Source organism: Chaetodon trifascialis, chromosome 11, assembly GCF_039877785.1.
Source record: "Chaetodon trifascialis isolate fChaTrf1 chromosome 11, fChaTrf1.hap1, whole genome shotgun sequence".
NCBI lineage: Eukaryota > Metazoa > Chordata > Actinopteri > Chaetodontiformes > Chaetodontidae > Chaetodon > Chaetodon trifascialis.
The window spans coordinates 18,359,647-18,373,997 of record NC_092066.1 but is presented as its reverse complement, the minus strand read 5'-3'; the positions used below and the strand labels follow the sequence as shown (position 1 = coordinate 18,373,997).

Here is a 14,351-nt window from a genome sequence, read left to right as displayed (position 1 = left end):
CAGACACTCCTGTGTATGGAAATGTGTGCCACACTGGATTACAGTGTCTGTCTGCTAACCGAGGGACTGTAATGGGAATTGGGAGATTAGCCTTTTACCCTACAAAGAGAATGAGCTTCCCTCTCTCTCTCTCTCTTTTCTCCATCTCTCCTTCCTTCTCCTCTTTTTCTTGCAAAGAACTGACTCCAATAACACAATGCCAGCTGAGGACCACGTTTTCAGAAACACCCTCACTGGCCTGAAGACTAAGGCATTCAAATTGCTGTGACAAGGCACTGAGAGCGGGATTTTAAATTTCCTACTGCAGACAAAAATTAGCATAACTGTAATACTGCCCGAGGTCAAATTTCTTGTTCTAGAAAATCTGCCCCCAGCAACATGGCAGCGTAATTAAGACAGTCAGATTTTAGTCCCAGCTGCCGTTCGCCTTTGAACATAGCCCGACAGTTCCATGCAAACACCACACACACACACACACACACACACACACACACACACACATTCACCCACTTCTGCACACGTGCAGGGAGACCTTCTGTTTCTCCATGTTTCGAGCTTCATACTTGGCCTGTTTTCTGGGTTTTTCTTAGTCTAAACAGCACACAGGAGTCTAGACAGGAGGAACAAACTCGCAGACAGCTATTGATGGACTCTGTGAGGGCCAACATCTTTTAGTGTGGGCTCACCAAATGCTCGCTGCCCAATCAAAGAGTCCAGCAGCCACCCACCACAGAAACAGATTACTCAGACCGTAACTAAAGGCTTCCCTCTCCCCACCAGAGCCGCTGAATGTTAGCAAAGTAGCACAATGCAGCGACTGTGCAGGGTGGGCACATCACATAAGCTGTTGCTGGTGATGCTTTAGATGAACAAAAGGGAACATGAATGCACCTTGATTAACACTTAAGCTAACAGGAGAGAGGTGAGGTAATTCATTAGCCATTTTCAGGAAATCTCACTGAAGCCTTAATGGGCTGAGGAACATGACAGCAGCACAGGTCTACATTCCTGAAGACCAACATAATAATGTGATCAAGCAATCCTCGTCGTGGGTACTGACTCTAAATTACCGGTGGATTAACATTTTGGAGACTCGTTTAAAAACACGTTTGAGTCATTTACGCCACATGCACCATTAATGCCGAGCCATTTTTTTCAAAGCGCTGCGTGGAAGATGTCGCAGTTTTCACTTGCAGTGGCAGCTTCCTGTTGCACGTGGCAATTTAATGAAGGGCTTTTTTTCTGGGGCATTTTTGCTGCTATTTCTACACTGTTATAACGTATGTGGTGTCGAGGCTCAAAGTAGGCCGTCGTACTGTACTGTATGCAAAACTAAGGCTTCTGTTTTGTGGATACAAACAAGTAACCGACCACAATTAGTGCTAAGCTGATTTACAGAAGGTTCCTGATCGAAGGGGGTGGATTCCAACAACAGCATCACCAGCATATAGTGCAATAAACCTGTAAGAAATACTACTTTTTTATTTGGTTGTATAATGGGTTGATTTGTGTAGGTACCGTAGCCCGCTGCTGTAGTTCTGGCTCAATCTCAAATACATAAACTATGTTGTTTTAAATGGCAAATAAAGGACGTCTGGTTTGCCGCCATTTTGACTGATAGTTAAATACAGAAAATGTACTTCAAACAGCATTGTAAGTAGAGCAGGAGAGCTGCGCGTATGCCAGGTGTTCCCAGCAGTCTGGCTGTCTGATAGGACGAGCAGATGTTCTGCAGCGAGTTGGAGCCTCCCATAAAGATGCTCTGCTTGTCTTCATTCAAACCAAACGGCTGCCATTGGTTTCAATTTTGTCATCTGGCTAGAGTAAGAGTTTCATCTGTCTTGTTTTCGTTGGGGCCTTGTTGCTGTGGCTACTCTCTTTCTGCTCAGTGCGTACAGGAGAACATCCAGACGAGGCAGCGTAAGACGGAAAACACAACCTCAACTCTGACCTTCCTGAAGGAGAGACTACAGGTGATTTTTAATGAGCTGTCTTTTCCACTACCCTTTGCAACAATAACACTGCAAAACAACCACTCTAAAATCAATGACACTGCAGTGCTCTTCACCCCCCCACCCCTGACACACATACACATACACACACCCCCTCCTTGGCTCGCCTCTCCTCTTTCTCTCCTTTCATTTTTCTCCACTCTCCGTTGCTCTTGCTCTTCTTTCTCTGGTGATCCTTGTCACTAGTGATTACATCACTTTCCGGGCACGGTCGGTACTCACAAACCAAAAAAACACCTCACACTCAGTTGTGTAGTAGTGTCTGCGACTATCCATGAGCGTCTTTTGGTGCGAAGCTCATGTGTGTGCCTGCGTGCATGCATATTTGTGTGTGCATGTGAGTGGCCAATGGCTACGCATTTAAAACGTATCTATCTCTAGGCAGAGCTTAGCTGCTGAGCTTTGATCACAATATGCTTCCCCAAAGCACGAGGTCAGGCGCAACACAGCAACACCATCTGCCAGCAAACGTTTCCCACATTACCTCTGCTTTCTATCAGCACTTCCTACTTTCAAGAAAACTTGTGCCGAACTACTGAGCAACAACTGAGGTGTTAACACACACGATCAGGATGAATCTTGAATAAGCATTAAATTCTCATATAGCCTATGATTTAAATATAAGCTCTAAATTAAAACAGGCATGGCCGACCTTCCCTGACATGAGATCTGCTTTTTCCTTGAAGGGACTGCAGAAATCTATTAGAAGCTCCATATTCATATTACACAGTGATTAAAGTTAAAAATGATGGAAAAAGTTGTTTCATTTCAAATTCAGTACCAAGTTCCAGCTACAGTTTTTGGGAAGATTTGGCAAAATGGGTTTTAGCACACCCATATTCACATCTAAAATCATTAAAGCTAAGCAGGTTTTCAAACCTTTACAAAAGACCGATCATGATCAGTCCCTGTAGATCACACACAGCTCATTTCATATGTGTGTACATATGCATAACTCTAAAAGAGTGAAAGTGTCTTCAGGATAAAAAAAATACACTTTAATGTAAAAAAAAAAAAAGGCCTGCAGAGGGAAAGAAGCTGCTCTGCAGAAAAGCTCTGCACACAGCCAGTAAACTGTGTCTGAGTCTGTTGTGTTCCATCCCACAAGTCAGGTGTCGCTTTTTTTTTTTTTTTTCCTGGACAGCTCTACATCGAGCAGAGTGAGAGGCATCCTGAGTCTGTAGTCTAGACAGTTGACACATTTGATCAGCCCATATAAAAGTCCATTTCACTAATAGGAAGGCTGGTTTTGTACATTTTGGTCGTGCATCTCTGGCTTCTCACTCTTAAAGATCTACAGCTGAATAAATTAATCTAAGGCTGAATCTTATTTGCTCCTTTTGTGAAGGTAATGCAATGTTTGACACTATTAAATCCCCCATTTTACTTAGGGTTAGCTCATAAATTCAGCATTTGTGCACAAAATGAATCACAGATCATTCACTGACAGGGAAGAGACGCTAATTCGGCTTTACTCCTACAAGGACTGTAAACCTCCAGAACACTTTTTGCCCCCACATACCGGATGCATGCATAACGAGCAGCTGAGCCAACTGAAAAACAAAAAGATACAGAATGACTGATTAACCTAGTACATATGGAGTGCACGCATCTTCATTTCCTATATTTCTTCACGATCACAGAGCAATGGGAAACATCAGACTCAGGGTGCTAACCCCAGTTCACGTGGTTTAATTGGATTTTCCATGAAATTACACTGAGTGTCAGGATCTGCAAGTTCCCTCCCTTTTCGCCTAGTGTGCTCCAGTGTTTCCTTCTCCTTCTGTCTCGTGTCTGTCTCTTCCTTGTCTGTCCTTTGTGTGTATATGGTTACTGCAGGGTGTGGCTGACAGGTCTGGCCCGGCCTCCTCCTCTGCTGAGCTCACCTCAATCATTCAATCAAGCCTCATCAGACACCACAGTGTATAAACACCGGTCTCTCAGTGATCGACCAAGTGAAGCTTTTGTCTTTTTGCATGTCTGCCCGTCTGCCTGTCTGCCTGCCTGTCTGTCTGTCTGTCTGTCTGTCTGTCTGTCTGTCTGTCTGTCTGTCTGTCTGTCTGTCTGTCTGTCTGTCTGTCTGTCTGTCTGTCTGTCTGACTGACTGTCTGTCTGTCTGTCTGTCTGTCTGTCTGTCTGTCTGTCTGTCTGTCTGTCTGTCTGTCTGACTGACTTTCTGACTGTCCTGTCCTCTGTGCTCAGGTGCCTGCCACGTGCTCAGCGCTGCCAGTCAGCCTTATGAGTTAAAGCTTAGATTTTCTCTCAGACCTGTCTCCCCTGGTCTGCTCGTCAGTAATAAGACTGGATTCTCTTTTGGACTTGATACCTCTGACTTGTGCTTGTCTGCTCTATGGATTGATTCTCTTACACTGACTGTGAACAAAACTTTATGAATTAATCATAAACACGGTGACACTGTGACATAATTTGTCACTCAAGCTTCAGCTCCTCTGAAGAGACACTGAGATGAAAATTGCTTTAGACAAAATCTTCAGATCTGTGTGGAGATTCCTCAAAGGCTCGTCAAATAAATACATGAAACAATATACCAATAATATTTCCATTATATTCTCGACATGAATGCAGCTTAATTACATCATCTCATTGAGTTGTCTTCTTCTGCAAAGGTTTAATGGCAGCCCGCTGCACAATTAGTAGCATGAGCTGTTTGTCTCAATGCACTCAACTCTGAACATTCACGTAACAATAGCAGACGATATTAATTCACAACTTCTAATGTTTATTTTCTGGAAATTTGGTTAAAATTTGCATTACATTTGATAGAAAACCTGCCATTGTAAATTGAATATCTTTGGGTTTTAGACTCACAAAGCAAGACCTTAATTTTTTTACAGACTGAATGATTAATCAGTTAATCCAATAATCAGCACTGAGTTCTTGCTTATGAAAATAACCAACAGTTTCAGCACTAAAGAGCCAACTGAACCTCCCAGCCATAACTGTAGCTGCATTTGGTCGATCACTGTTGAGTCCTTTTGTCTTTAAACCTGCGTGGTCCTTTAGAAGGAATGCACTGGCTACAGTTCATTTATAATCAGGCAAAATGGGATTTGATGGTGGAGACATGTGGGCAGGTGGAATGATTTCAAAGCAGTGACAGTCTGCATGCAAAGCTTTAACACTGCGATGGTGGCAAGGCAATGAGTCACTGCGTAGATGGGCAAGAGAAGGCCATTGTTGGTACTTGTGTGAGTGGAGGTGACGCTCACAATTCATCCAGATACACTGAATCATGAATAAAAAGAAAGGAACTGGGGGCTTCAGTTGCTGTGTCACATTTGCTCATCATTCCAATTCACTACTGCGCTCACTGCTGACGCTCTCTGTTACCCTGGCTTGACTTCAGAGTGGCATTAATGTCCTGTGTAGGTCTGTGATGAGTGTGTGTACTCATCCACAAACAGATAAATCAAAATAAATTGAGATTCACAGGCACACTCAGCCAATCCCAACATCCCGGGAGCTGTCAGCAAAGATTCACAAGCAAGCCTGTTGACTCACATGAAGTGGCATTTTTCACTAAGCTGAGTCACAAGTTGCAAAGGGCCACATTTCTTGCAATGCATGCCAGCATCCTCCCTCGTGGGTCTGTTTATTTCTGACAGTGATTCTGGATGAAAGGCGCTGTCTGCCTGGGTGCCTGTGGCCCCAAGGCCTGGGTTCACAGAGCAGGGAGCCTCTCAAACATCCAGCATGTGTCTTATCGATTTTCAAGCTAACCTGGGTTCATTTCACTGCCAATGCTGAATCACCGTTACAAAAACTATGGCCATGTGTAGCAGCCTCCACTTCAACTGGAACATTTTCATGTAAGCTGAATGGTGGGAATTCAAAGCCTGCTCTGCTCTCAACTCATTAAAAAGAGACATTTCACCAGATGCACACACAGCCTCTCCTCGTTCTCACAAATTTACAACAACTGTAAGATGTCATGAATATTTGAATGAATACGCTGCTTGATGTCTGTGACCTCTATTTTTTACTTTGTACATTTTCTATAGTGTTTTCAGCGCCCTGTTGTGCTGTTGAGGGAACACTTTTTGTAGCGTTAATTGACAGTCACCGAAGCTCTGAATATGCAAGAAAGGAGCATAAAAGGGGAAATATGAGTCATCCACTTAGTCACGAGGCACGTGACACGAAATCTTGCATTTGAAACCTCTTGCGTTGATGACGGCTTTTAAACAGCACGATTCAAATAAAGGCACAAAGAAGCCTTAGCTGACTTAAAACAGTTTAAGTTTATGGCTAGAATCCATTGCAGAAACCACGCTGAAGATGATTCTGTTTAAAAACCAGAGTTGCACAGACTACAGTTTATGCCGTTGTTTTAATACCACGGCAGTATTTCAACGATTCAAATAAACTGAAACAGCATTTTTCATGAGGCGAGACATACTGCTAAGAACGTCCCCGGAGAAATATCTACTTTTTTCCCCCTTGAAATGAACAGATTTCTGGGAGGTGTAACGTTTAAAATGATGCAAACGCTTTCTTTTAGGTGTTGAGCACAAAAAAATGGAATGGGGGATAAATGCATGACGAGTGAGGGTGAGAGGCTGTGGCTGAGTGATGTTTTATACCCCCACATTAATCCCCCTCTCGCCCTCTCTGGCTCATCCTCTCTCTCTCTCTCAGCATCTTTGCTTAGCAACACACACTAATCTGAGATAATAGCTCAATTGCAGACTTCTTAATGATCACTTTGGGCTAGCCGGCTTTGAGACACACAGACACAAGTCAGTAGGCCAGCAGGGCCAGCGACCAGGCAAACAAACACAAACACAGTTCAACCGACAGACACAGGCTATATCAGAGCGAGGAGGCTTTACGACACCTGATGCCAACAAATGCACTAAGTGCATCCTGGGAGAAAACGTCTGGTCAGTGTCTAGCTGGCAGACTGGAAGCTGATTTAAAGCTTTATTAATACTTGATTAACTACTGGACAGAAATACCATTACTCACATTACTAGGTTTTTTCAAAAAAGCCTCTGCTTTTAATTCATTTGTAACTGACGTGTGCTGTGCATCTTGCTTAAAGCATTCAATCTTGCTAAGAAATCAGTATATATATATATACAGTATATGTCTTGTAATTGTTTTATCATTTTTAAAAACTAAACAAAATGTGTACAATGGCTGCAGTGACAGTGAGAGGAATTCAAATTTCAGTTTGACTTTAACGATATTATGTATATTATATAATACTATGTATATTCTACTATAAACACAGATCAGAGGTACAGATACTAGGGTCGGGGTCAATTTGCCTGACTCAATTCATACATTCAACAAGTTTTGGCATAGAAAGTTTGCTTAATGCAGGCTATTAAAAACCTGTACACTAATTAAGGCTTTATCATGATTATGTGAACTGCAAGTGAGTGAGTCAACAGAGCAAAAATTGACCACAGACCCAATGGAAAACATGCCTCATTGACTTGAGAGATAAAGGCATAATCCTTTCCACGCTGTGTACAGTTGTCAACAGCCACGGAGATTATGGCGAGAATTTGATAGGAACACAAACAACCTCCTCGAGTAACCCTGCAGGTCTGAATTATTGCTTTCCCCTTTCTATCACTCTTTTTTCTATCCCACTCCCTTTGTTGTTCCACGTCATCAACGACCCCTCACTTCCTCGCTGTCAAACACATCCCAGAGCATAACACAGCCAAGCGGAGGCAAAGACTGTGGGGGAAATGCATGCACACAAACAAGACATGTTTTCAACACTGATAGTCAATAAAAACAAGATGATGGGTCGCTCTCATTTCCCAAAAACCTTGTGAGAACATCGTGTTAGCATATCATCATTCTTCATTTCCAAGTAGAACTCAGCAGGTGGCCAATCTTACATTACATTACTCAGTGTTTTATAATATATTGCTGTCAACTGGCCTGGCTGGGTCGTGTCCACACAGCTAAGAGATAAACAACATGCCAGAGCAATGACAGCAGAGCCACGAGTTCTACAAAAGTAGAGTCGACGGGAAGTGTTTGTGTTCCAGTCGCCCATGAGTGCCAAAGGAAACAGTCAAGAGTCTCAACTCAGGATTTAGTGTTCGTTGGATTCACAGTAGCTATATTATAAATCGGCTCCAAATGGGTATGTTTAAATAGAGATGCACATCACATAAGCGAGATTTCTGACAGCAAACCCTTTCCTCTGTTTGGAAAAGGAGAGGCTGAATGAGCGACAGATTAGCAAGACAAAAACCAAATTCACTAATGTGAGGCCCATTTTGCTCTCAGTTGCCACTGAATAGCTCGATTCTCAATTTTCTGTCATGCAACTAAAGCAATACATGAAGCACTTTAAAGCAGAAAATGGAAGACTTTTAAAGTGAGTAATAGTGACTATTGTCAAGAGTTGAAAAAGCACTCAGAGAGGATGTGGTGCCTTTCAGTGGGAATGACATGATCTCCCCCAGGAACAGAGCGAGGGGCTCCAGAGAGGAGCAACAGTATGGGTGGAAGCCAGAAATAATCTTACACATTATCTAATCAGTTACAGACTGTGTGAGAAAGAAGAGAACATCCAAACCGACAGATCGTGCACTTGAGACAACAACATAAATAAAAGATAGCAGCACACTGCATTTACACTTGTGGTTATTCTCTGTATTCAACTGGTGTCAAATGTAAGCTGAGCAAAAAGCAGCTGAGGTTTCAACACTGCTGAATAAAGCATTAAGTAAGCATTAAGCAAGGGTTCAGGGATACTTTCTGCATTTCGAAAACTTGGTGCATTGGGAGGACTTTGGTTACAACACTGCAGCAGAGGAGGCTGCATCCACTGGAAGGCCTTTGGGATAAAGAAATTAAGAAAGACTACAGGAGGAAGGGAGGAGCGCCGGCGGTTTCAGAAGTGAGTGTTCCTCTGAAGGAGGTGCGCAGATTTATTAGGGAAAAGAACACAAAGCGAGGAGGCTCACAGTTTGTTGCTGACTTTGCATCACAGAGGAAAACAAAAGAACACTTTGAGCTCAACGTGGCAATGTGAAACGCGAGATGTTAAATTCATGAACATGGATGAAACAGATCGTTATCATATCCAGGGATGGAGAAGAAAGTCAAGCGCACATGCTGAACTTTGAAGGTAACGCCGCTAGATGGAAACAGGGTGATATAACGCTATAATCAGGATGAGGATTAAACAGCAGCTCCATGGCAGAGTTGGCACAAATCTGACTTTGAGAATTCAAGGCAGAATTCCTTTGTTGCCTCTACTGCTGTCAACTCCAGATGAGGCGAGAGGCAGGGTGGCTCTGCATCTCCTCCTCGCCAGAAACGTTATGCAACCGGTAAACAAAACACAGTTTCAAACCCGGTTTATGCGGATTCAACTTTTCAATTATTTGTCAGAAAAACTGTTCATTGGTATTCATTCATACATGTTTATGTATTTATGCTCCCATGTGTTTGGTCCACACTTGCGTCCCTGCATACTTATGAGTGCAATTATGCATGTATGAATGTATGGGTGCAAGTGACCGGTCAGTGGGGAATAGAGTTTAGATGATGGGGGGATGGTGATGGATGGGCAGTCTGGGGGTGGACTGGTGGGGGATGGGGTTAACAGAAACAGGGTGGAGGATGGAGGAGGATCATGGTGCATAGAGGGTATGATAGTGGTATGAGTAATAACAGTGTTTTAGGAGCCTTGCACCTGTTCTGTGAGGTTCAGCTACAAGCACCAGTCAGGTTAGAAATGAGGCGGCACTGGCATGACAAATAAGCAGCTGCGGCAAAGGTTTCTTCCTGTCAGCATATTTCATACCTATGGTCTGTTGCCCACATTCAGTCACTGGATTTCTGGGCTTGGCATTGTGTTGCAAAAGAACATATTGTGAGTACAAATAGAATAAAAAGTGAGACCATCCGTTCAAGCGCTCAGAAACTTAATTTAAAAAGGCATCCACTTCATAGTCAACAAGAAACTGACTATTTAATTCTTGCACGGGATTTGCTGCGTGTACACGCTAAATCCTCACAGCGCTCTCCCCCTGTGCAGCATATGTTGTACAGGTTTACACTTCACTGCCCTACACTGACTATTCCTATGTCTGTCTGTGTCCTCAGATGTAGGATTAGAAAAGAAGTTTACAGAAGTGACCCATGAGAACGATTTTAATAGCAACACATTAATTAAATATTGCCAGCGCTGCACAGTGAGCCAGCCTTCTCCAAATCAAACAGCGTAAAAGTTGAACAACTACGATCCTCGGCCAACACAGCGAGGATGCCAGTGAAGAGAGGAATCAGAGTCTGTGCAGGCCGCCCAGCCTCATCCGCCTGCCCACGCAGAATACAGCAAAACACACACAAGAAAAGGAAATGGACACAGTGAAGGCCACTCTCCAATATAATGGCAAGTAATGCTGCTGTCAAAGTCATCAAATGGTGTGCTGACATTAGTAGGCTTTCAGGAGAAGTGTTTTCCCTCATACCTAATGTGTCTGAAGCTCTGGCTGATGGAAAAAAAAACACCCAGGGTAATAAAGCCTCACTGACAATTTCCTGTTTCATTCATAAAAGAAATACAGTGGAAATAAAGCCTGACAGAATAATGATTTTCTTCAAACATCACGGGTTTGTGCGTGTGTGTGAGAAGTAGTGGTACGTGAATGTTTTAGGAGCAAAGACGCTCCCAATGACCGGCTTTCTCTGGCATGCCCGAGGACTCAGAGACTGGGCAACAGCGGTTACACCTCAAGGCCAACAGAGGAGCCGTGAGGTGGTTGTATACAACAGGTCTCTGTGTGGGGGAGTTTGTGAGGCAGAAGCAAACAAAGCCAGAAAGGGGTATGTGGAGAAATACAGAGTATGTATGTATGCATGCGTGGGGAGGTGCAAGAATTCCTCCCGAGCCACAATTAACCCAGACACAAAAGAACATAGCTGCACGGCAAACATGCAGGGCTTGGATTCAGCTTTGGCACAACTTCACTGGTTTCAGCGCAAGCGCTCTCCCAAAATATAGGCCACTGGCTCGCAGTCAGAAAGGAAACTGGAATTCTATTATTTCTGCGCAGAACAACACATCCGAGATACCTGTCACAGCTTTGTGCAGCAGACCGATGCCCCACGCAATCTGTCTCACGGCTGGACGGCCTTTTATCTGAAGATTGGAAAATGGTTCCACCCAATCAACCCTAATTAAAAAAAAATGCTTGAGCTTTCTATATTTAGGTGTAGTAGCGATGAAATCACCTGCACTGTCTGGGCCTGAGGCACACACACATACACACACACACACACACACACACACACACACACACACACACACACACACACACACACAGGCCTAATCCCCACTCAGAACATGATTTTATTTGTGCTTCTTTGTAAACTCTGGAAGCTTTTATGTCTCCCTAAAAATAAGGCACCTAAAAAACAGATACAATCCTAATAGAATAGCAAATCCACCATTAAAATAATAAGAAATGATGGAAGGACAGAGACCTGCGGGAGATATGTGTGCACTTTCTGGTTCATAACTGTTACAGCTCATTAAGATAGCGGAGCTTCAATACACATTCCAGTCATGAACAGACCATTAAGTCAAGCTCTAATGGATGGCGGATGGGAGCAGTTCCAGGTGCTGCCTCTTGGTAATATTAATGATATAAATCTAATTAGTTTTTTAACTTTTGGAACATTTTTCATGCTTTAAAACGCAACTCAATGGACGATGTTAGACCATAAGAATACAGTGGGCTGCTTTCATGCTTTAGTGCCCGTTTTCACACATTGTTCTGGGTGGGTGGGAAGGAAGGGAGGAGTTGTAGTGACCTAATAATTCAGTGTTTACATCAGTTTGTGCTTCTTTAATTCTTGCTGTAACAGGTTACTCCTATGCATTATGATATTTGCATAACACCTTCATCACCACAGGTCTTCATCACAGTTGACGGAGCCTGTTTGTCTCAGCGCCTCCACTGATTTTAACACTTACGACAGTTCTCTTCATCACTGTTGTCTGAGCAGTCGTCATCGTCGTCGCACCTCCAGATGGTCGGTATACACCTTTTGTTGTTGCACTGGAACTGTCCATCCTCACACTCATCCGTTGCTGGAAAACAAAACAAGAGGGGGAGAACAGCGTCCAGATGGATCAACAACGAACGGATACAGCGGAGTAGTAAGCGCTTGTAGTTCAACTGTCATTTGCAAATGAATGCCTAATTGATATTCAGCATTCATTCGGGTCAATTGGCTGAGGCGCTGGAAGCGTCATGGTCTGCGTTTCCTTTCACTTATTGATCTACTTCAAGGAGCATGATTAAAAAAAAGTGTGGTGGGAAAAGCAGCCCAAGAGGCCCCGTGTCTGCCGGACACAATTCTGCACAACATGCAGACAAAGATTCAGTCTGGGCTACTACAGCTAGCCCATTACCTCTGATGCAGTATGGATGCTCACAGCCGGGACACACATGACAGACGCGCAGAGGCGTCCGCACACGGAGCGCCACAGACACCACACAGCGCATCATTACAACGAAACAGGACAAAAGTGCTCCTCATCTTTCTCTCGCTTGGTATCAAAAGCTCTGAGAGAGTACCGCTTCCAGTCTGTCACCTCCACAGCCCATCACACACACACACACACACACACACACACACACACACACACACACACACACACACACACACACACACACACACGCACACACACACACACACACACGGTTTATATATTTTTATTTCACGTCCAGTGTCACATGCAAAGGGAAACACCTTACTGACCTTCCAAGAAATGAAGCCTCAGGACTAACGAGTGAAAAAGTAGCAGTGTCCGTAAATCCGTCCACATTTCTGAGGGAGGTGATGGAGCTCATTCACATCCACAAAACAAAAGCCCGAGAGCCGCTGGTGTTGTAGCGCTGCTGCGACGGTGGTGCCTGCCTCTCCGCCGTGAGACTGGCCCCTCGCTCCGCCTCACACACCCCCTCCCTCGGCCTCACACACCCCCTCCCTCCGCCTCACTGGCTGCCCGGGGCGTGACGTCAGCGCGCGGGGCGGGTAGAAGAGCGGAGCGGAGGGGAGGACAGGGAGCATTTGTAGTATTTCATGTCCCTTTAATTCCATCAGGATGTTTTCATCTTGTTTTTGGGACTTAAATTTTACTATTGACATTGGACGTAGTTGACAAATCAAGGTGCATGTACTCGCTGTTCTGAAGCTTTTCATCAGTACAATAACATCGACTAAATGTGCACTTTCAGCCAAGAATAGAACAGAAAAATATATTACAAATATTACACATAGTAAGTGCTAGGGCCAGGTTTGTCAGTATGGGAAAGAACATGTGCCAGGCTGATCTGACCAGTGCCTTAAGAAAAAAATCCCCAAATCTCAATTTTTATCTCAATTATTAATTACAAACTTAAATATTGGTTTTTGTTTCTTTAAATTCAGCAATGATCAGTTCTGGGTATAAAATGACCCTGACATTGCCATATTGTCTCATTTAATTCTCCAATGAACTCAAATCTTTATATATTAGGATTATTTCTTAAATTGACTGTAAAATCATGTGTACAGACAGTCAGACATCACGCCCTTCCTTACCACACAGGTGTTTTTAAGTACCTTGGCTGATTCGACCTCAGGTCAGGTTGAAGTTGGGAATTATACGTCACTAAACTTACTACAACTTAAGGTGTAATTTATCACACCCAGGTGCAGCAAAACTAAGAGGGCAGTGAGGGAGCTGTCAGCGAAGCACTGTTTGTACACTTCACACAGTCTTAAGAAAAGGTCTAAAAGGGCTTTTTTGACAGTAAAAAACCAAAAAGCACAGGTGTTTCTGATAACACTAACAATGGCTCTGTGGCAGTGAGTCAGTATGCACAACACCAGGACCCTGAAACAGACATCTCTAAATGGAATTCAGCCATCAGTAATTGTATTATTTACGTCTGTGTCCTACTGTGACTTGTCAATATGTCTACAATGAAAAATCTGTGTGGGTGGACTGTGGGTGTGCAGGGACTTGAGAAATTATAAAAACCATGTAAACATACATCCGCAGCCCTCATCAAACAGCACCATTCAAAGCTGTGATGATGGTGAAGGCCTGAATCTTCTCTCTCTCTCTCTACACACACACACACACACACACACACGCACGCACACACACACACACACACACACACACACACACACACACACACACACACACACACATATATGACATCCATATTATGAACACAACAAAGTCAATGCACTATTAACACGAGCATTTATTGAGTGCACAGCTGTCTTTCTATGTGGGTGTGTGAGGGTGAGAAAAACAGAGAGGGGGTC

At 43.7% G+C, this 14,351-nt stretch overlaps 1 protein-coding gene across 2 annotated transcripts in view; it reads right to left on the bottom strand.

Moving 5' to 3' along the window:
- LOC139339241 (low-density lipoprotein receptor-related protein 8-like) overlaps positions 1-12,984 on the bottom strand; it is a 75,264-nt gene extending 62,280 nt beyond the window's left edge. For both annotated transcript variants that reach the window (XM_070974770.1, XM_070974771.1), the window contains exons 1-2: positions 12,789-12,984; positions 11,998-12,114 (exon numbers count right to left, since the gene is read on the bottom strand). In XM_070974770.1, coding sequence (XP_070830871.1) covers positions 11,998-12,114; positions 12,789-12,855 — 184 coding nt within the window. In that variant the 5' untranslated portion in view covers positions 12,856-12,984. The remainder of the gene's footprint in view (positions 1-11,997; positions 12,115-12,788) is intronic.
- Positions 12,985-14,351: the final 1,367 nt, after the last annotated feature.